At 34.9% G+C, this 21431-nt stretch overlaps 6 protein-coding genes across 6 annotated transcripts; 2 read left to right on the top strand and 4 right to left on the bottom strand.

The window, feature by feature from the left end:
- Positions 1-738: 738 nt before the first annotated feature.
- On the bottom strand, positions 739-1512 carry MONOS_9431 (uncharacterized protein; the record flags this gene model as incomplete). Its single annotated transcript, XM_067879933.1, has 1 exon — positions 739-1512. The coding sequence occupies one exon, from the start codon at positions 1510-1512 to the stop codon at positions 739-741; it is 774 nt and encodes a 257-aa protein (XP_067724270.1).
- Positions 1513-1767: 255 nt separating this feature from the next.
- On the bottom strand, positions 1768-2121 carry MONOS_9432 (uncharacterized protein; the record flags this gene model as incomplete). Its single annotated transcript, XM_067879934.1, has 1 exon — positions 1768-2121. One exon carries the CDS (start codon positions 2119-2121, stop codon positions 1768-1770), a length of 354 nt encoding a protein of 117 aa, XP_067724269.1.
- Positions 2122-6991: 4870 nt separating this feature from the next.
- Positions 6992-8392, top strand: MONOS_11793 (uncharacterized protein; the record flags this gene model as incomplete). The annotated part of the gene is made up of 3 exons (XM_067864359.1): positions 6992-7061; positions 7127-7611; positions 7679-8392. 3 exons carry the CDS (start codon positions 6992-6994, stop codon positions 8390-8392), a joined length of 1269 nt encoding a protein of 422 aa, XP_067724268.1.
- A 4361-nt stretch (positions 8393-12753) lies between these two features.
- Positions 12754-17363, bottom strand: MONOS_11794 (putative DNA-directed RNA polymerase III subunit RPC2; the record flags this gene model as incomplete). The annotated part of the gene is made up of 6 exons (XM_067864360.1): positions 12754-13167; positions 13315-13583; positions 13920-14130; positions 14348-14891; positions 15072-17075; positions 17170-17363. The coding sequence occupies 6 exons, from the start codon at positions 17361-17363 to the stop codon at positions 13012-13014; spliced, it is 3378 nt and encodes a 1125-aa protein (XP_067724267.1). The 3' UTR covers positions 12754-13011.
- A 166-nt stretch (positions 17364-17529) lies between these two features.
- MONOS_11795 (putative Protein of unknown function (DUF1168)) lies at positions 17530-17811 on the top strand (the record flags this gene model as incomplete). Its single annotated transcript, XM_067864361.1, has 1 exon — positions 17530-17811. One exon carries the CDS (start codon positions 17530-17532, stop codon positions 17809-17811), a length of 282 nt encoding a protein of 93 aa, XP_067724266.1.
- Positions 17812-18361: 550 nt separating this feature from the next.
- On the bottom strand, positions 18362-21346 carry MONOS_11796 (uncharacterized protein; the record flags this gene model as incomplete). Its single annotated transcript, XM_067864362.1, has 1 exon — positions 18362-21346. The coding sequence occupies one exon, from the start codon at positions 21344-21346 to the stop codon at positions 18362-18364; it is 2985 nt and encodes a 994-aa protein (XP_067724265.1).
- Between the last annotated feature and the right edge of the window lie 85 nt (positions 21347-21431).

Genomic DNA, 21431 nt, shown 5'->3' with positions numbered 1-21431 from the left:
TCCTTTATTATGACATTCTATTGTTTTCTTTTTTTGAATGATTCACAAAATATAGTGGATTTAACTAATGAATCTTCACTTTTTTTGTGATTGAATTTTTCTGATTTGTGAACGTCAAAATATTAATATATAAACTTCATATGTGGTTTTTTTTTTTTTTTTTTTTTTTATTTTTTTTTTTTTTTTTTTTTTTTTTTTTTTTTTTTCGATATGGAGGAAAATATGGATTTTCAAGCATTTTTTGCACAAGGCATAAAAATATTGTTTCACTCATAACTTTATTTCACTTTCTCAGATTCCAAAATAAATTTGTTTTTCATATCCGAAAACATGCATCGTTGAAATCAAAATATAAAGTGTTGTGTCATATCTCGAATTTCAATAAATGAACCCATTTTTTCTATATTTTTTGATCTCAAAAAGTCAATGAAAAGTGCATAATTTTTCAATGAAAATGCCTGAATCAAAATATTTTTCCCCATGTAAAAAAAATTAAAAAAAAATTAAAAAAACACAAATGACAAATCCAATTTACGTACAATTTTTCTTTTTCATTTTTTCCTTTCAATTACATTGATTTCTTCCTTTTCATTTTCATGATCATCTGCTTACACTTCAAATTTTCTCTTTTTTTTTCATTTCAACCAAAGACTCTAATTCATTATCTTCTTTTTGCTCTGCTTCTTTCATTTCTTCATATGAATTCTTTTCACCATCAACTTTTTCTTCTTCTTTTATTCATAAATGTCCACTCCAATCATTCAGAAGCTTCTTATCTGATATCGGTTTTCCATAGAAGTCGAATCTGTTTGAATGAGTTGAAGGACAATATTTCGAAGTTTCTGGCAGCTCAATGAGAATAGGTCCAGATTCGTTATGAAGAACTTCACTTGTTGCGAAGGCTTTTTGAATGACAGCAAGTGAGAGGGCGGGATGAATTTCTTGAGGGAGAGCATCCACAAGAGATGTTCTTTTTGATGAAGATGTCGATGAAGATGGAGGTTCATATTTTGTTTGCAGTTCTGTTTTGAGAACAGCGAAGACTCCTCTGTCATGAGGCTGGGTGATATGTGTGCTGTGAGGAATGAAGGTGATAAAGTCGTTATTTTCTTTTTGAAATTCTCTCCAGATTGTCGGATCTGTTCGAGAAATGTGTGAGTCGATGAGAAGTCCGCATGCAGAATTTTCGAGTGACATGCGCTTACTGTGATTGATAATTCCTTGAAGGAGTATTGAAAGTGCGAACATTTTGAGTTGGTTGCAGTCCATCCAACCACTTTCGTTCGACCATATATCCAGAGTCTGCGACAGCAGCTGCTTCATTTCATCAGGAAGACTTTTGCCAGGCCATAGAATCACAGAAGGAAGTGCAAATCCATCAGCAGCCACTGCAGAAACAAAAGTTGAATTCGTCATTTTTGGTGGTTCTTTGCGAAATCCTGGATTTTCATTTTTTGGATGAACCACGCTCAGTCTTGAATTGGTGGAAACTCTTAGTGATGACTCATCCATGATGAATATAAGTTCTCTGCAGTATTCATTTTTTCATGCAAACTGTCCAGTTATGAATACCAGGGCTGCAGAACATTTGGCACGACATTTCAGTGTGATAAACATCAACGTTATTTGGAGTGCTTCTTTTCAACATTGGATAGCACTTCACCAAGTATTAGGCTGTGGCTACTGAAACATTTTCATAAAGTGAGTTTTTGTCATTTGAAACGTTTCAAAGATTTTTCCATCTTTTTTATTTATTTGAATTATATATTATTTTGGAACAACAAACCAGTTCGCGAACTTTCCTTCAAGGCAAATACTTCCAGATCTTGATTCAATAATGATTTCATTCAGCACAATTTGTTCTTTGTCACCTATCACAAATTGCGGTCTTCCAACTTTAGAAACCAGCCTTTTGCTTCTCAGCGCACGAACAGCATTTTTAATCCTTTTGCGTGAGAATTCCATGGAGTTTATAATGTCTGTAATCCTGACAACTCCATCAAGCACAACGCGCTCCATCCGTTCAGTCAGATTGTCAATCCTTCTGTAATCTGAAGATTTCATTGCAGCAAGTAATATCCTTTGTCCAGCAATTCTCTTTTGTTCCACAGCTGTTGTCATTTTTTTATTATGGTTATGATCTTAAGTCCAATCTATTAATTTATTAATTTCAATTTTCAATTTTCATTGAAATTAAATATTTAGGCCTAAGCCTGGGTGACGTGAAGAAAAAATATCGTCACGTCCGTCACCAGTTTTCCACTTTCAAAAAAAAAAAAAAAAAAAAAAAAAAAAAAAAAAAAAAAAAAAAAAAAAAAAAAAAAAAAAACCATTTTTCTTTTTGGGAAAAAATATTTTGTTAATTATGGCATGTTAAACTACGTCTTCAAAAGAATTTTGTATTTCACAAAAATCCCATTACAACGTAAATTTATAAAAAATGAAACTATGTTTTGCATTAATAGTTGTGAAAAAATGCATGTGTACGAAAGAATTGTGTAGGCACAGGAATGGTTTTTGCGCTTTTTGTGTTAATAATATGGCATGATTTATTTAGTGAAAGAATATGCAAATTCTCTTTTTAAATCAAAATGGCAATGCATGCTAAATTTTATTTCCTATCTTAAAGATATAAATTGTACAACACAGAAAAATACATGGGTGCGAAATTTTAATTTAGCATAAAAGTCATGATAATTGCATTTGTTTATTTTTTTTTTGAATGTCAGAATTATTTTGTAAACTTGTGATTGCATTGAGGAAGGGAAGAAACAAAAATCGAAGAAATGAATGAAGTAATGAAGGATATGAATATCTTCAATATTTACTCTATTTTCACTGCTGAACCATCGAAAAAATATGAAAGATGAACGAAAAAATGATAATATCGATTGTGAATATCTTTCTATTGTTGGAGCAATTGAGATATTGCAATAAGCTGAAAAGAATAATCACTCAAGCCTTTCAGAAATTTATATGAGGAAAAGATTTGAAAGGATGATAATTGACGAAAACGATAAGAAAGAAGGAAAGAACGAAAAACTGCTGATTAATCTTTGTAGATGCTGTTTTTTTTATAAGTTATGACTTCTTCAGAAATACAATCGATTTGTATGCCATGGCACCAGAACGCTGTATCGAGGAAAGAGGAAAACGAGAAAACATTAAATGAGGTGGAAATGGCTTTGCTGGCTCTGAGCAATTCTAATATGTGTTCGGTTTGATTTGTTTATTGATAAATTTTGAATTGTCGTTTCTTCATTTAATTGATATAATTTACTTTTTTTAAGGAAATGAAAAAAGACCATTTTTAGAAAAAAATCAAAGAAATCATTAAATATCATCAGAAGCATCACAATTTTTCACTACTCGCCTATCAATGTGCTTAGTCGTTTTTGATCCACAGATTGGGCAATAACAAAAACTAGGAGAGAGAGATTGAAAATGAGCTGCACTTTTGGAGAGAGGCAAGAAGGGAATTGGAAGAGTTGATGAGATGTATTGATTGGGGGAGAGGAAAAGAAGAAAAAAGAGTAACAGAAGAGAAAGAAGAGTTTATATTAAGGAGATGGTTAACAACAATTTTCGATTTTTTTTACTCATGCACATTTTGGAATGAAGAATACGTTGAACTTATCAACAGCATTGTTCAGGTGCATCGAGCATCAAAGAAAAATTGTCCAGACTTTCTCGGCGGATGCCTCGAATATTTAAAAGGAGAAGCATAAAACAGGACTGTAAAAATTGGTGCTTTTCAGAAAGAAGGAGTTGTTTATGCTGTTTAGGAGGAAATTCAGAGGCAAACATTGAATTGCAGGATCACATGAGAAAGCTTGGAATTCTTTCAAATTATTACAACGAGATTGAAAGAAGAGGAGAAAGAAGAAATGGAAGAAGCGAAAAGAAAGAGATTGAAATGACGATCATTCGAAAGGATGGAAGAAGATGGATGTGAAGATGTCAAAACAAGCAAAGGTGAAATGTTTGATTTTCTTGACAGAAATTTTTATACTGAAATGTTGTTAGTGGTTTCTGATTATTATGTGAATTCCAAAAAAAGGAGAAAGATAAATTTTTATTCATGAAAACTATTGCATTTATCACAATTTCACGGGGAAAAAAAATAAACAGAAATCAGATTCTATTCTTGAACAAAATTATTAACTGCACTTCATTTCGATAGAACGAATAAACAAAAACAATTAAAAAAAGACACATCCTTTATTCTTTTCATTTTTTCTTTGAAAATTGACCGTGAATAACTGGTTTGAACATAATATTCTTTTAATAAATAGAAAGAATCTTGCTATCTCGTTTCTCCGAGCTGTATCTCCTCCTCTTCTTGTCGTTATGTATTTATCTGGTCTCTTCATTAACTTTGCTTTAACCGTGAATTCCAAACAATTTCAGCCAAGAGAAGCGGATGATGAGTAACTGCTGACCATTTGAAATTAAAGAAAACGAGAAGCAATAAAAGTTCACAAAAATTGAAAACCTTGTTCTTTAAAAGCAGAAGAAATTATTTTATTATTGATGAGAATTCGAATTGCTCGTCAAAACAAACAACAGGTTAATTCAATTAAAACATCACAAACCTCAACAATTAATAGCATTCAGATTTTTTTGTGTATATATGCTCTTATTTTTTCTTGTTTATTTTTGGGTTATCCATTGTGAATAAGAAGCAGTTGCGGCAATCCTTTTACAGAATAAACTTTCATCAATAATCCAGTGGGAGATTCAAAATGTTTCTAAAGTTTCAGCATATTCTTGAAAGATGTTTGATCTTCAAAAACGGTTTTTGAAGCTTTTCTCATTTCGATTAACAATGAATAAGACATTAATTCATGATTAATATTTAATAAATCTCTACCTGGTAAATATTCCAGTTCAAATATTTATGCAATTGTGATAAACTTCAATTGGTGTTATAGGGTTTCATTTTTTGGAGTTATGATTTTTTCTTCCATCAAAATAGTTGCAATATGAAAAGAAAAGCAAAAATTTATGGTTGCATCTTTGACAAAAATGTAATCATATGAATTCTTTGATTTGATTTGTTTTATTTATTCTTCTTCCACATTTTTTGATTTTTTTGAAAAACTGACTTGAAGTGGAGTCAGGAGTCACTGACGTTAGTGACGTGTCAAAATTCCGTTCACCGCTTACACGGCAGTGAAAAATGAATTATGGAAGATTTGAGAAAAACATTTTTCTGTATTTTTCTGATTTAAAAATTAAATAAAATGTATTATATTTTTAACATTAACTATTTTAAAACAATTAATCGATATTATGGTTTTGATTTGTGTCGTGGAATTTTTTGTTACGTCCGTCAATAATAAAAAATGTCACGTCAGAAGTCACCACGTCACCCAGGGTTAATTTAGGCATGATTTAAGAAAGGTGGGCAAAAAATTTTTATTTAAATAAAGGCAAAAAAGAGCACCCCTCCGGGTTCGAACCTTCGACTCACCAACTTGCAATTTTGTTAGCAAGTCGCTGGTGCTGATCGGTTAGAGTGCTCTATTTTTCTATACTTTTCTTACACAAATATTTATAACAAAACCCTAACCCTAAAAATTGATCAAAAAATAAACCACTTTTTTCGAGCGCAAACCCTAAAAAGAAGAGCGGGAACAAAACCCTAAGCCCAAGAACTGTTACGCTAACCCTACAACCTGAACCAAACAATTAATACAGAGATTATTTTTGAATTTTAACCCTAAAAATATAATTATACTGGGTCAGATCAATTTTGCCCACCTTTCTTAAATATTGCCAATATTTATTCACATTTAATACGAATTTTAATGGTTTGGCATACCTTGTTTCCCACCTATTTATTTATTTTTTTTGGTGGAAGTGACTAACCATCCCCCATCTCCCCGCCTTTGGAAATAGGCTTCGAATTCAAATGTGATTATCCAAAATTTCAGGGTTTGCTTACATACTGATAAAGTTAATAAATATATAAAAAGTGGGAATTTTAATTTTCTATTTAAAAATTGAGGCACCGGAAAAATAAAGGTCCCGATAAATTACTGACCCCATCATATCCCGCTTTTTTTACGGAACAAAAATTTTCTGTCTCTCCAGAGCACTTTTGGAAAAAAATAAATAACAGGAAACCTTCAAAATGCAAATATGTGCTATTCCTGAGAATATTTTTTTATTTTTTTAATTTTTGAAAAAAGATCTGGTAATTTTTGTATTATTTATTAGATCAAAAACTTGCTCGTATTTTCACGAGTTTTTTGTTTTGAGTGTTTTGAGTTATATCATTGTTTATAAACTGAACTTCTTTATGTTTTTGGTTATTTTTCATTGTTTAACGCTTCATTTTTTTATTATTTTTTCCATTTCACTTCAAAATCATTTTGCTATTTCCTTTTGCTGTTTGTCTGACTTCACAATTGAATCGACAATTCCATTTTGATTTTTGGTCTTATTTTTTCCATTCAATTATCCAATGAGTCATCTTGAATGAAAACTGAAAATTGAAAAAAAAGAAAATAAAAAAATAAAACGAAATTCATCAAACACACAAACATTTATTGTCCTTGTTTTCAGTCTGATTCAACTGTGCAAATTGTCGAAAAAGTCTTTCTTTTTAATTTTGGCTGTTGTTTTCATTCTTTTTCCATAAATATCTATTTCTGCGTGTTTTGTTTTCTCTACTCCGATAAAAGAAAAAATCTGACTCAATCAACAAAATTTAACAATTCGAAACAAAATCCAATTCTTCATTTTTATTTAAAGTTGGTTGGATCATTAAGAAACTTAAGTTTTCTTTTTCTGGCTTTCACAGGCAAGATCATAGGCTTTGTTGAATATTCTATTATTTCAATAATTTTTCAAAGAAAAGCAACAGGTATTGCGCTTGTTTCCTTTTCATTTTGCAGATCATCAAACATGTTGCTGTTTTCTGATTATTTCGTTAATTGCAAACTGTCTGCTCAAATAAACGATTTTCCCACCCGCCTGCAGAATGAGTGCGTGCACCAGCGATAAGCCTCAAATTGGATTGCAAGATATATCACCAACAACGAAGTTTTTGAGTTTGCAATTATATTAATATTGAACAGTTTTGAACATATATTTGTATTTTGAATGCATTTTGCAGAATTGTTCGATGAACTGGAAAATTGCCGAGAAGATGAACAAATGCAGAAAATTTTGGAGATGAATGGATTGATTGATGAAATGGATGAAGAAGAATTCATATCAGTTTTCACAAAAGAATTGTACGATAATATTGATGAAATGATTGAAGAAAAGAAGCTTTTGATGGTAAATGCAATCTTGTTGTTGAAGCACGTTGGATATTGCAAAATGCTGAAAATGAATGCATTATATTCTTTTGGTGATTCATTATTGAGCAAAAGAATGAGAGAGATGATAATTGATGAAAATGAGAAGAAAAAGGATGAAAAAGATGAAAGGCTTATGATTGATCTTTGCGAATGCTATCTAACTCTTGGTTATGACTTCTCATATGAATTACATTCAATTTGCATCCCCTGTCTTCTCAATGCTGCATCAAACAAAGAAGAAAACGAGGAAACCCAAAATGAAACTGAAATGGCATTGCTTGCATTGAGCAAAGCTGTGTGTTGTGTTTGAGCATTTCTATTTCCTTTTTGATGAAGCTGTAAATTTTCTTATTTCTTGTTAGTTTATTGAACAAGAACTTAACCTCAATGAAATCAAAGAGATAATCCAACATCATCAAGTGCATCGTAACCTCACTCAGCTTGCCTATCAGTCTGCTTGGCTGTTTTTGATGAACAGATTTTTGTATGAAAATGTGGAAGAAGTAATTACGAATGAACTGCATTTAGCAAGAGAAGCAGCAAGAGAACTGGAAGAACTTACAAGATGTGTGAATTGGAAGAAAAAAGATGAAGAAAAAAGAGGAAAAAAAGAGAAAGAAGAGATTCTTTTGAAAAGATGGCTCGATTTAATTGATAACTACATTTTTTCGTACAAATTGTGGAACGAGGAATTTGTTCAACTGATTAGCAGCCTTGTTAAGGTGTTTAAAGCATCAAGAGATAATTACAAAGAAATTGAATTTAATTACCTTCATTTATTATATATATCAGCAGAAAAGAAAACTGTGAAAATTGAAGACTTGTTGAAGGAAGGAGCCATCGATCTTTGTTCTGAAGAAATGAAACAATCAACTTTGAATAATGGGGTTGCATTTGACTGCTTGAATTTCTTTTTGAATGTTTCAAGGCGATTAAAAGGAAAGAAGGATGATGACAAGGAAGAAGCGAAAAGAAAGGCGATCAAAAGAAAGATATTTGAAAAGATGGAGGAAGAAGGATGCGAAGATATCATGACTGCTTTCATGAAATTCTGCCTGGTTTGGCAGATAAGTTAAGATTTTTGTGGCTGTCAAAATACTCATCAGGTTATCTTTTGAGTCTGTGAAGCGAATGCTTAACACATTTCCATTTATTTCATCGTTGCCTCAGAAAGGAAGAAGAAAGAAGAAGAAGGGCGACAGTAAATGAGCAGACGAAAAGGCTAATGAAAAAAAAAGGAGAAAATAGAGAAGAGAAGAAAAGAGATTTCGTTTTTATTCATTATTTTCTGTTGAACACGAAGAATATTCAACTTCAATTGTGTGTTCTTCATTCATTTCATTCATTCTTCTCATTTTCATCTTCCACTTTAACTTCGACTTCATTCACACACTCTCCCTTACTCATTCAAACATTCACACAGCATCTGCCTTCATTTCAACAATTGTGATCTTCCTTTTCTTCTTCTTCTTCTTCTTCTTCTTCATTCGTTTCGACAAAGAAGACAACACACAACTCAGATGAATTGGGATTGAGTCACTTTCAGATGATGGATGGAATGGAAGTGAAGGGCAATGAAACAAAATTGGAGGACCTTCTAATGAAGATTTCTGAGCAAAAGAAAAAGAGAATTCAATGAAGATGTCCTTCTTCAGCCAAGCTGTTTTTGAATAAGATTTTTATTCTTCTTTTCCTTCATCAATTTTATTGCTTCTTTATTCTGAACCTTCAATATTTTCGACTGGTTTCTTCAGCAAACATTTGTTTCTTCACACTCCTGAATTCTTCACCAGAAATTTCATTTCATTGAAAAGAAATTCAAAAATTTAGCAATTTTGAAAAAGAAACAAAAACATAATTAATAACTATTCAATAAATTTTTTTTGTCATTTTGTGAAATGAATAAAAATGAAAAAGATGTTTTATTGGAATCTCAATTTTTGCTGAAAAGAATATGATTAAACATTCACAAAATAATCAGATATATTTATTGAAAATTTGTAATTATATTTTCTGTTGAGATAATAAAACATTTTATGAAAGCGAGCTATGATATCTTCGCATCCTTCTTCCTCCATCTTTTCAAATATCTTTCTTTTCAACTCTTTTCGTTTTGTTTCATCCGTTTCATCATCCTCCTTTTCTTTCAATCTTTCTGAAATGCTCAAAAAGAAATACAAGCAATAAGGCATATTTTCATCATCCAAAGTTTGTCGATTCGTTTCCTCCAAATAGAGATCAATAGCTCCACTTTTCAACAAGTCATCTATTTTCACATTTCTAATTTCTGCTGCATCGCTTATGGAATAGATATATTCCTCAAAAATTTCTCTGCAATTGTTCTTTGCTGTTCGTAACACATCAACAGTGCTGCTAATAAGCCCATCAAATCCTTCGTTCCACATTTTGCAGAAGGAAAAGTAATGATCAATTACAAAGAGCCATCTCCTTATTATAAACACTTCCATTCTTCCATTTTCTTCCTCTTTTCTCTTCCAGTCCACACTTTTTGACAGATCTTCCAGTTCTCATACTGCTTCTCTTGCAAAATTCAGTTCATTTACAATAACTATTTCCAAGTCTTCATATCTGAAAAACCTGTGAACAAAAAACTGCCAAGCAGATTGATAGGCAAGCCGTGTCAAATTTCCATGCTCCCGATGATACTCGATGATTTCTAAAATTTCTTTCAAATACTGTTCTTCCTTTAAAGACTTATTTGAAATTTGAAAATAACAGCGTCATCAAAAAGGAAATAGAAATGCTCAAACACAACACACAGCTTTGCTCAATGCAAGCAATGCCATTTCAGTTTCATTTTGGGTTTCCTCGTTTTCTTCTTTGTTTGATGCAGCATTGAGAAGACAGGGGATGCAAATTGAATGTAATTCATATGAGAAGTTATTACCAAGAGTTAGATAGCATTCACAAAGATCAATCAGAAGCCTTTCATCTTTTTCATCTTTTTCCTTCTCATTTTCATCAATTATCATCTCATCAAATCTTTCTGTCAACGAAGATTCTTTAAAGTCGTCAATAAGTATACCTTTTCGGATGTTGCAATGCCCAACGTGCTTCAATAGGAAAGTGGCATTTTCCATTGCAATTTTCTTTTCTTCAATCATTTTATGAATTTCTTTGAACATTCTTGTTGTGAAAACAGACTTATGTTCTTCTTCATTCATTCCATCAACAATTTCATTCGTTTCTCCGATTTTCTTTCTTTGTTCATCTTCACTGCAATGCTTAAGTTTACGAAATAATTCTGCAAAGGGAATAAAAAAAAAAGACAAATTTTGATCAAAATTGTTCAATCCTAAAAAATTGCAAACTTGAATACTGCTCGGTTCTGTCCGTAGTGAGTATTTCTTCTTCAGAATTATCATCATCAAACAAACTCATTCTGTTTGTTCCAAAAAATATTCAAAAAGAAAGGCAAGATTTGACAAGAAACAAAATAAAAGATAAAAGCAAACATCGTTGATTATCTCGCAAAACGAAAGATATAGCAATACAAATTTTTTTGTTTTTGTTATATAAAAAGAATTGCAAAAAAGAGTGCAAAGAAACCGCAAGGATTGGCTGTATAGATCCAGAAATGGAAATATTTTGGGCTTTTTGATCATAACCTAAAGTTTATTTAAAGAATATGTTTTTTTTTTTTTTTTTTTTTTTTTTTTTTTTTTGAAAAATCATTAACTTTTTGAATCACATCTTTTTATCGAATAGAATCAATTGCAAACACTCAAGAAAAGAGAAAAAGAAATCTTGCAGACGGAATGAGTGAAGTGAAGATGTTTTTTGTTTTTTAGCAAAGAAGAATGAGTTAAAAGCCAAAAACAGATGATTCATGAAGATTTGACATATTTTGTGAATAGTTGCATTTTGAGCTCATTTGTCAATGGATCATAGGGTTATGAAAGATGAAAAGAAATGAAATTCAGAAAAACGGCACAAATTGTCTGAACAAAAGAAAAGAAAAGAACAGTTCTTGAATATGGAGAACGTCCTTGTTGTTTTCAGAGGATCAAGCCTGAATGATTCAATAGAAAAATTATCTTGTGTCATGAAGAAAAGGAATGAAATCCAGCTCCAACGGAAATGATGGAAAATTTTCATTTCATTGAGAGTGAAATATCAAAAGAAATATTTTCATATTTTCTGATGTTATTCAAAGATTTGAACATCCAAGGCCATTTTTATTTCTGTTGAAATGAGATTTGGAGAAGAATGAGGAAGACAACTTTTCCATTAGACACTAAAGAATTACATCATCCAGTTTTTTTATCTTCATATGAAAGGGAGAATGGTGTTTTGGAGGAAAGAAAGTTGTCCAATCAAATTTCAGTTTCTTTGGAATGAGGAGGGAAACAACCATTTCGTACGTTATTTTTTGGGGGGATTCTTTCGTGTTGTTGCAATCTGCAATTGGAAAGAGTGAATGCTCTCCATTCATCTTCAACGATATCTGCCAAACGTTGAGGCATAGGGGAAAAAAAAATTCTGCTGCTCAAACGTCATGTCAATCCCTCATCTTTCTGATTTCAATTCCAATTCAAATAGCAATTTATATTTGCATAAGATAACTTTGCTCCATCTTGATGACATTCTTTGTGATGTATACTTCAACAATCGATGAATACAGCTGTTTGTGCATTTGTGTCATGAGCTGTTTGTCTCTGATTTGGCTTTTGTGTCCATTTTTCCTTTTCAATCTTTCCTTTTCCTTTTTTTTGATTTGTTGTCATTCAAAATGATCATGAAAAGAGAAAAAAATAATAAACGACAGAGTTGAAAAGAAATAACTTTCTTTTAGTCATTCAGAAATCAAAATATTTGTCTCTCTCTCTCTCTTTCTCTCTCTCTCTCTCTCTCTTTTTTTTTTTTTTTTTTTTTTTTTTTGGATTTTCAACAAATATTAATCGGTTATCCACATTACGCAATACAACTTAGTTGTTTGGAGATAGCCTTTATTCAGTCTTGCAAATTTTTGAAAAAAAGGAAATTCAAAATACATCATTGCAACACATTATAGAAACAAACACATTAAAGAAACGAGAAAAACCTAATAATGCTTTTTTTCCCGAAAAATAAATACAAAGAGCACATTTATTTATTGTGCACCAACCCATCATTATGCACATTTGTATTCTTCATTCTCAATAAATAAGAAGATTAAAAATCATTTATTTTTACAGGTCTCAATCTCCCCACTTAACAATATAAGGATAAAATGAAATGATATCGCAGAAAAGACATCAAATAAGTTTTTAACTTCAATCTTTTTTTATCAGGAGAATCACAATATTGATAACGATCATTTATTTTCATCAAGAATGGAACACATGATAATTTTCCAAAAAAAGAAAAGAAAAGAAAAGAAAAGAAATATCCAAGAATATTTATCTCAATCAAATCATCAATAACCAATCCATTATAAAATTGTAGAAAAGCATATTCATTGATAATTCTAAAATGAAGTGCAAAAGGCAGCATGTGAAACAAAGAACTCCACACTAAAACGTTTCTGAACATCAAACATTGAAGCCTTTTGTGAAATGAAACAATAACCAATACACACATTTCAAAATGTAACTTTTTAGGAAGGTGACTCCAAAATCACAAAAAAAAACATTAAAACCAGAGCTGCTGTAAAAGCAATTTTTGTATTTCCATTCCTTTTCTGTAAATTTTCCTACATTTCATCCACAATGCTTAAACGAGGCACAACATTCATTGACTGAAGCTCCTGGAAAAGCAGTTTGCAAGCATATGGAATGCGAATTGTGAAGACGTTTTGCGTTGAGCGGCAGTGCTGGCACCAATCTTTATAACCGATAAGACCACAACGCTAAGAAACAAAATGGAAAGGGAATAAATAAATAAATTAATTAATATTGAAAAAAATAAATAATAAAGTTATTAATAAAACACATGAACAAATAATAAATCCAACAATAATCAGAAAAAAAAGAAGAAGAAGAAGAAAATTGCATACATTACACACGCTCACATGGAACACATCAGACGAAAGCATCAGCCTCTCCATCATCAGCAGAGCAGCGCCATAACCGACAAGACAATCACGCTCCATCTCGCCCAGCCGCAGGCCTCCGTCTCTGCTCCGCCCTTCAGTCGGCTGCCGCGTCATCATCGCCCTCGGCCCCCGAGAACGCGCATGCATCTTGTCCAAGACCATGTGCTTCAGCTTCTGGTAGAACAGTGGCCCAAAGAAGATATACGCACTCAGCGGCTGGCCAGTGATCCCTGCAGAAAATGAATAAAAAAAATGTTTATTAAATTAGAAATTTATTTATTGAATGAAACAGAATTTCAGGAAATATAAGTGCATAAGAAGAAGAAGAAGAATTAACAATGAATATTTTCCATTCCCCTAATCACTCAATACTGATTACTCAGAAGCAATGACAAAATAATCAACACCCTTCCATTTTTTGAAACATATTTTTATTCTCCCTCTCTCTCTCTATCTATCTATCTCTCTCTCTCTCTCTCACTATTTCTCTCTCTCTCACTATTTCTCTCTCTCTCACTATTTCTCTCTCTCTCTCTCTCTCTCTCTCTCAGAATCATCAAGCACACCCGAGTACAAGAAGTCCTTCCCCCCGTAATTAAACCCGTGCTTCACAAGCGACTTGCACACTTCCTCAACAGGATCTCCTTTGAATGCAGTGGCGTCTCTGAATCTCCCTTCCATCACAGCCGCCTTTCCAGTCACAAGCTCCTTCAGCTTCGCCACAGTCATACGCGAAGGGTACCCATGCGGATTCATAATCAGATCTGGGCATATACCCTGCAGAAAGAAAAGAAGAAGGAATAAAAAAAAAATTGTGGTGAATAAACAATGATTAATTAAATACAGTCATATTAGAAGTTTATTTGAAGATGATAAATATCTTCATTATAAAATAATATCTATGCATTAATAATGAATCGAAATTCTCATTCATCACAATTCAATCAACCTTTCACACACACGCACATACATACACACACACATACACACACACCTGATCAGTAAACGGCATGTCCTGCTGCTCCACAATCAATCCACACACTCCCTTCTGCCCATGTCTCGATGAGAACTTGTCGCCCACCTCTGGTCGCCTCACCTGCCGCATCAGCGCTTTAATCAGGATGGGCGAGTCAGCACTCGACGATATCAGCACCTGGTCCACAACTGCATTCATTGCTCCTCTGTATTTCTCCGGCGCTGTCGTGAAGTGCTCGGCCGTTAGCGAGCGCACATCTGCAACTGGTTGCGTTGTGTTCAGCGGAACCCACTTGTTGCACCAGATGTCTTCCGGCTCCAGCTTCTCCCCCGGCCCAGCAATGCCATCGCGGTCGAGTGCTGCATAGCGGTCGTGGCGGGCAAAGCGGGAAGAGCTGGGCGGGGTGGTTTGCGGGAGAGGGGCGACAATTCTGTCAGACACCTGGTTCGGATAAATACGGATGGTGGTGCTGGCCTTTCGGGAAACGACACAGCGCGCAAAGCCCCGGTCAAGAGAGGATTTGTTGAGGATGATGGCATCTTCAATATCGTATCCAGAATAACTTGATAAAATAAAAGATAAATATCATTAAAAAAAAAAGAGGAAATTGGTTAAAAAAATAATTAAAACATAAAAAAATAAAACAAAAAAAAAAATAAAAAAATTAGAAAAAATCGATTTTAAAAATATAATTATTGATAAGACGCAATTCTTATCATTTGGAGAAGTCATCACAACAAACCTCACAACTCCCACAACTGCATTCATTCCAGCTGGCAGCTGGTTGTATCCAATCATGTCAATCACCCTTGTCTTGGTCAGTGGACGCTGTGGGGACACAAGCGAATAGAAAAGCGTGTCTATTCTTTTGTGCTGGTTGAAGGCGATGCTGCCCATTGCCTGCTTCCCCATAGCGCACTGGTAGGTGTTACGTGGGGACTGGTTGTGGTGCGGAAACGGGATCAGTCCAGCCACAACACCCAGAATTGACATGCAGTCCACTTCGAGGTGTGTCGTCTCGGGTGTAATGTCCTTCGGCGACAGGGCAATCATGCAATCGTTCTCTTCATTCACATCCACATACTCCAAAAGCCCTTCCCGCAGACAGTCGGCAAACGTCCGCACACCACAGTACAGTTCTCTCATATGCTTAGCAGTCAGCACACTTTTTCCTTTCTCCACAATAATCAGCGGCCGGCACACACGCCCGCTATCCGACGCAATTGTCACTTCGTTCTTGATCTTCGTTTTTTCAAGCACAATAGACACAAACTCGCCAATTTTGCCCTGTCTTCGAAGAAGCCGCAACTGCCTCACAAGCTGCCTTGGATTGCGATGAACGCCAATATCCACACCATTGAACACAACGTGCGTGTATCTGTGCAGCTCAAACGACGGCAGCATCTCCAGAGCTTCCACACCCAGTGAATAGCACACCTCCACAATTGGTCCCATCTCGTCGTCTGTGGTGACGTGCGTCAGAAGCGCAAAGTTCTTCACCAGCCCACAGCTTTCTCCTTCGGGCGTGTCTGACGGGCAGATCATCCCAAACTGCGAGGGCTGCAGTGAACGAGGCCCAGACACTTTCCTCGACTTCTCGAACTGCGAAGACAGACGCGTCATCATTCCGTACGTGCTGATGAACGACAAACGAGCCAGTGGCTGCGTTACGCCCTGCCGGTCCATATGGAAACGCCGCAGCGTCCAGTTCCCAGTCGAAATCGCGAGCACAAAGCCGCCTGTGATCAGATCTGGGCGGAAGGACTTTGTGATGTCGAACTCGTACGCGCGAGACCTTCTCTTTGAGTTCTGCTCGACGGCCCGCTTCAGCTCGTCGTTGAAAAACTTGAACCGATCTTCAAACAGAAGCGACAGAAGCTGCCCAGCCAGCTCCAGACGCTTGTTTCCGTAGTAATCTTTGTCGTCCAGGGCAGACTTGTCGTGCGAGGCGATGATAATCTTCCGCACAATGGATGCGACAAAGATAGCTTTATTTCTGAAGTTGAAGTGTGGTGAAGCGATGTGAGGAAAGACTACAGACGACAGTAACTCCATTGCTTCGTCCGCCCGCGTTCGAAATGAAGATGTCCGCTGGAGCTTAATCCTGTTTCCTATCCATTCCAATGCCTGCTTTTGCGTGCGAAGTGACAAAAGCGCAGCCTCTTCCATTGAAGCCGTCATGCCTGCACGAAACACTGGCTCGCACCCGACCATCGCCACAATGTCGCTATCGCTCTCTACGCCCATTGCACGCAGTGCTATTCCAATTGGAATATCCTCAGAAAGAGTAGAATGATGAAGATAGTATTTTCCTTTCTTTGTGAGGATATCTGTTCGAGATTTTCTTTCGGCTGTTGAACTCGTCACAGTACCAAATATTTCGCTTTTTGAGCTTTCATCAATGATGACTCTGTTTTTTGAAAGTTGTTCTTGAATAAGAATAACTTTTTCTGTTCCTTTAACAATAAAATACCCTCCAGGATCCAAAGGGCATTCTCCAAGTCGTGCAAGTTCCGCTTCAGTTTTTCCATTAAGAACACAGTAATTACTTCGAAGCATAATTGGAACATGGCAAAGAAGTTTTTTATGTGCAGTGACAATCGTTGTTTTTTCTTTTGTATATCGAACATCAACATAAACAGGAGCAGAATATGTCAAGTCACGAAGACGGCACATCTGTGGTGTTGTTGCCGAAAGAACAAGATCCTCACTAATTGCAGGTTTCCCAATATGAACATCTAAATATCTGCATTTTTAGAATTAAGAAATTAGCACGAAAACAATTATGTTAAACGAAAAATACGAAATTAAGAAGTGATGTGTTTTTATAAAATGCAAACTCGAGCCAAAATGAAGGATCGTCTTCACATCGTACAATTTTATTTGCTTCAATAATTTGTTTTATCTCCACATCTAAAAAATGATTGAATGAATCGATGTGATTCTTCAGCAACCCTCTCATTTTCAAGAAGTAAGGCAGCATTCTCCATTTCTCATCTAGAATTTCCTCATCAGTTTTATGTCTTACGGACATGAACCGATAAGCAAAAACAAATAAAAAATGAAATGAAAGAAAATAATGGAAAGATGTTATGAAAAAAATTGTGAAATTCCTTTTGAACAAAACAACTGAGTCGATAACAAATAAATATCTCAATGATTTTTCATATTATTTTTGAACTTACACCCACAATAATAACATGGATATTTCCATTTTGACAAATTACAACAAAGAACTTGAAGAAGAGGAAAATGATGATGGTGCGGATGATTACGATGACGACGATGAACCAGTAAATAAATTTAACCCATCAAAAACAAGACCATCACAGGTTCTTGGAAGTGATGCTCCTGAATTTCTTAATTGGGTCCCAGGCTCGTCAGCTGGTGCAGGTTCTGAACAGTTTCATATTTATCGCCATCTCAGAAGAAAGGAAATGTTTAGATTGAAGCAGATGGAAATAGAAGCAAAGAAAGTTTGAATTTTGATGTTATATAAGATATCTGAATTTTGTTTTAAATTCAAAAGGAAAAACTTGATGAAGAGTGGCAACAAAAGAAAGATGCAATAAAAAAAGATCTCGAAGAAAAGAGGGTATTTTACGTTTTGTTTTTTTGCTTTTTATTAATTGTGAAAACTCGATCAGGAAAAAAGAGCTGCAAGGAGAAAGGCAAGGAAAGCAAGAATTGAAAAAGCGAAAGGACTTTCAAAACTTATATCAGAGCGAGATAAACAAGGAGAAGCTTCTCAACAGCCAATGCATCCCGAAGATGATTCGTCAAATGAGGACAATGAAATACATCTCACAATTAACCAAAAAAAATGATAATTCATAATAAATTTTATTCAATTCAATACTTTTCCCATCTATTCATTTCACATCCACTTCATTTGTATTTTTTTAAATGATAAAAAACAAATATCATTTTCAATAACAAACTGAAGAATAATAATTTTGAATTTTCACAGTTTTAAAAAAACTTAAAAAAGTGTTTGGTTGTGATAAAGCACTGAAAATAGGTCTCTATTAATTATGAGATAATGTCGTTCATCGTTACAAAGAAAGGATCTCCAAGAGAAGAAGCATAACCATTTTGGATCATCTCAAGCTTCATTTTCCACAATTCGTTCATTCTTTGGATATCGACATCGGTTATTTTGCAGCAAACTTTCATTTCAGAGTCTGTGTAACCAAAAATAGTTTGCCCGTGCAACGAAAAAATTATAACCCTGATGAGAGAATACAAAGGAATTGGAGTGTGTGGACAAAGAGAAAGAGAATGAATGAACGAAGTGTAAGAAGAAGAGAAAGAAGCACCTGAGGAACAAATTAAGGAAGATGGCTCAAAATGAAATGAGCGAATCGCATGAAACAGCAACGTTTTGACAAGTTGTATGCTTTTTGTATCGTTTGCATCCAATCTGAACGAAGGCAAAGCAGAAGTTGCTTTGTCGATTGCTTCCTGAGATGACGTGAGAAACAAACTGATTGTTGGGACTAGCAAAGGGAAGGAGATGGCATCGATCGAAGAAGGTATAAAGGCAAAGGTCTGCTGAAGTGAAAGATGAAGCAGTGAAATGAGAGAAGTCAACTGTGAAATTGGTGTTGAAAGAACAGAAGAAGAGCCACTTGCAGAGGGTTTCAATGAAGAAGTCGCTGGAAGAGCTTGTTGATATAAAAGTGTCAAAAATGAGCAAATGACACATGTCAAATCACAATTTCTGATCACATTTCCCAACAGCTCTTTCAGCTTCTCCCCCAAATTGCTGAATGGCTGCTGAAACAGCTGCGGTGAAAGCGGATGAGAAAGTGAGAAAAGAAGAACAGAGCACAATGAAAGAGTGTATTCTGCTGAAATAGCCGAAGAATACTGCTTCGAAGGAAACAGCGACTGAAGTGCACAAAAAGACAGTAATGTTAAGTTTATGAGGGACATGCCAAAAGAAGGATTTGAATGAAATGATGAAAACGAAGCAAATAGCATGGAGATGAGAGAAGCTGAGTGCGAAAGGAAAAAAGGAAAGATGATCGGAATTGAAGAGAAAACTGCATTTGCGCCAGAAGTGTTTGAAAATGATAGAAACGAAGTGTAAAAATTTGTTAATTGTTCGTATTGATTTACAAACTGTGCAATGGTAAGTGAAGAAGGCGGAGAAGAAGAGGCAGAAAGCATCGAAGAAAAAGAAATGGCCGATGGCTGAATGAATGAAAAGAGAGACCTTACTGAGTTGACGAGATTAGATGAAAATGCCAGACTTGTAGAATCAGAAGAAGATATAACAGAAGAATCAGTGTGGGAGAAAGGCGATTCAAATGGATTCCTTGCCATTATCAGTGGCTGAGAAGAAGTTCGCTCCTTGGTGAATGCGAATGAAGATGCTGTATTAACAGCAAACGAATCGGTTTGGGAATCATTCTCATTGTTTTCATCAATCGTGCTTCTTTCGCTGGCTTCTTTTCCTCTCATGTCAGCCAAGCCCAATGCAAATAGAGAAGAATGTATTTGCGAAGAGGCATTTTGCGTTGGGCGAACAAGAAGTTCGATGATCGATTCAGTTGCTTCTAGCGAAAGCGAAGAAAATAACATGTTTTTCACAAACTCCCAATCGCATTCACGAAGCAGCTGGACAATCAACACTTCGCATTCGTGAGACGGGAATGTTATTTGTTCCGAAGCATTCGAAGAAGAAGAAGAAGAAGAAGAAATCTGTCCATTCGGAACAGAAGCACCTGAAAAGTTAGCAGAAATGAATTGCTTTTGTTTTTGTAAATGTTTGAGGAGAAAAACAAGAAAAAGCGAAATTTGTCGTTGAAACAGTGCTTTTTCTTTCTCGTCCATCTGGTCAAACGGTGAAGGCCCTGAAATAACAGTTGCATCATCATTACGTTCGTTTTCTCCGTTGCTTTGAGCTGATATACCTGATGCATTCACAGCAGTGCTTTGAGCAGAAATAGAAGCGCCAGCAGGCTGCGCCGAAGCCTCGTTGACTTTTGAATTGCTTTTATCGCTAGCAGACTCCATACGAAATGTGCTCATGTGAATTGTGAGCAAAAACCGTATCATCCATCGGAATAATCTGTCCAGACTTAAAAGCCTCAAATTGATTTTCCCTGGCTCATTTCGAAGCATTTCCTCGTCTACTGACAAAACATACGGTAGAAATTCCAACATTTTTGTGTATCCAATACAATCTCGCCATTTATCCAATGAGATTTCTATCTGCCCGAAAAGCTCTGTGTCTCCTTCAGTTTTAATCAGATTCACAAGCAGTGTTGGTACAAGCGAAGGAGCATAAAAAACTGCCTCATTCCCGCAGCTTTCAGCAATAAGCCCAGTGATTTGGGCACATTTCTTTAACACTTGATGAGATGTATCAATAAACAGTTTGAATAGAACGGAAACCATTTCATTTATTGATTTTGTCCCACATCTTCCCTCTGTTTCTCTAAGAATAATAATGACGCGATTTAAACCTTGAAGTTTTTCTTCTAATTTATTTGAATTCAGCAAAGGTTGCAATTTTAGCATAAGTTGTGAAACATCTCCTCTTTTTCCTGTTTTTTTCCATTCTCCACTAAAGAGAAGACTCAAAGAAGAAATTGGCAAAGAAGCTTCTTCAAATATCATTTGAGGCTCTTCTGCATTTTTTTGAAACAGGGAATATTCATTTACTTGCATTGGAGCAGCGGTTGCCACTGCCGTTAAGTCTGTATCAATCATTGCATGCAGTTCATGTTCATCAAAAGTTGTTTCAATGGTATCTGGCAATTGCGAGGATGAAGCATTCGGATTTAATTCGGATGAGATTTGTGGAAGTGTTTGCTTCATTTCGTCTTTTGTTGATGCAATATCTTTGTGGGCAAAATGAGCAGGTGTTCCTTTTCTTTTTGATATTTCGTCAGCCTGTCCTTCGGTGCATGCAGCGGGAAGATTTGCCATCGAAATTCTTAGCCTTCGTGGTCCTTTGCCATTCTTTTCACTTTGACTATTGTCTGTCAATGTGTCTTCATTCATAATTCAATGAATCTCAAGAATTTGACTCCTTAAAAAATATTTAATTCTTGTTCTGATTCCAAAATCGCAAAAATAAATATTTGAT

The sequence above is a fragment of the Monocercomonoides exilis genome (assembly GCF_001643675.1).
Source record: "Monocercomonoides exilis strain PA203 chromosome Unknown scaffold34-1095894, whole genome shotgun sequence".
NCBI lineage: Eukaryota > Preaxostyla > Oxymonadida > Polymastigidae > Monocercomonoides > Monocercomonoides exilis.
This window is presented reverse-complemented; position numbering and strand designations above follow the sequence as displayed.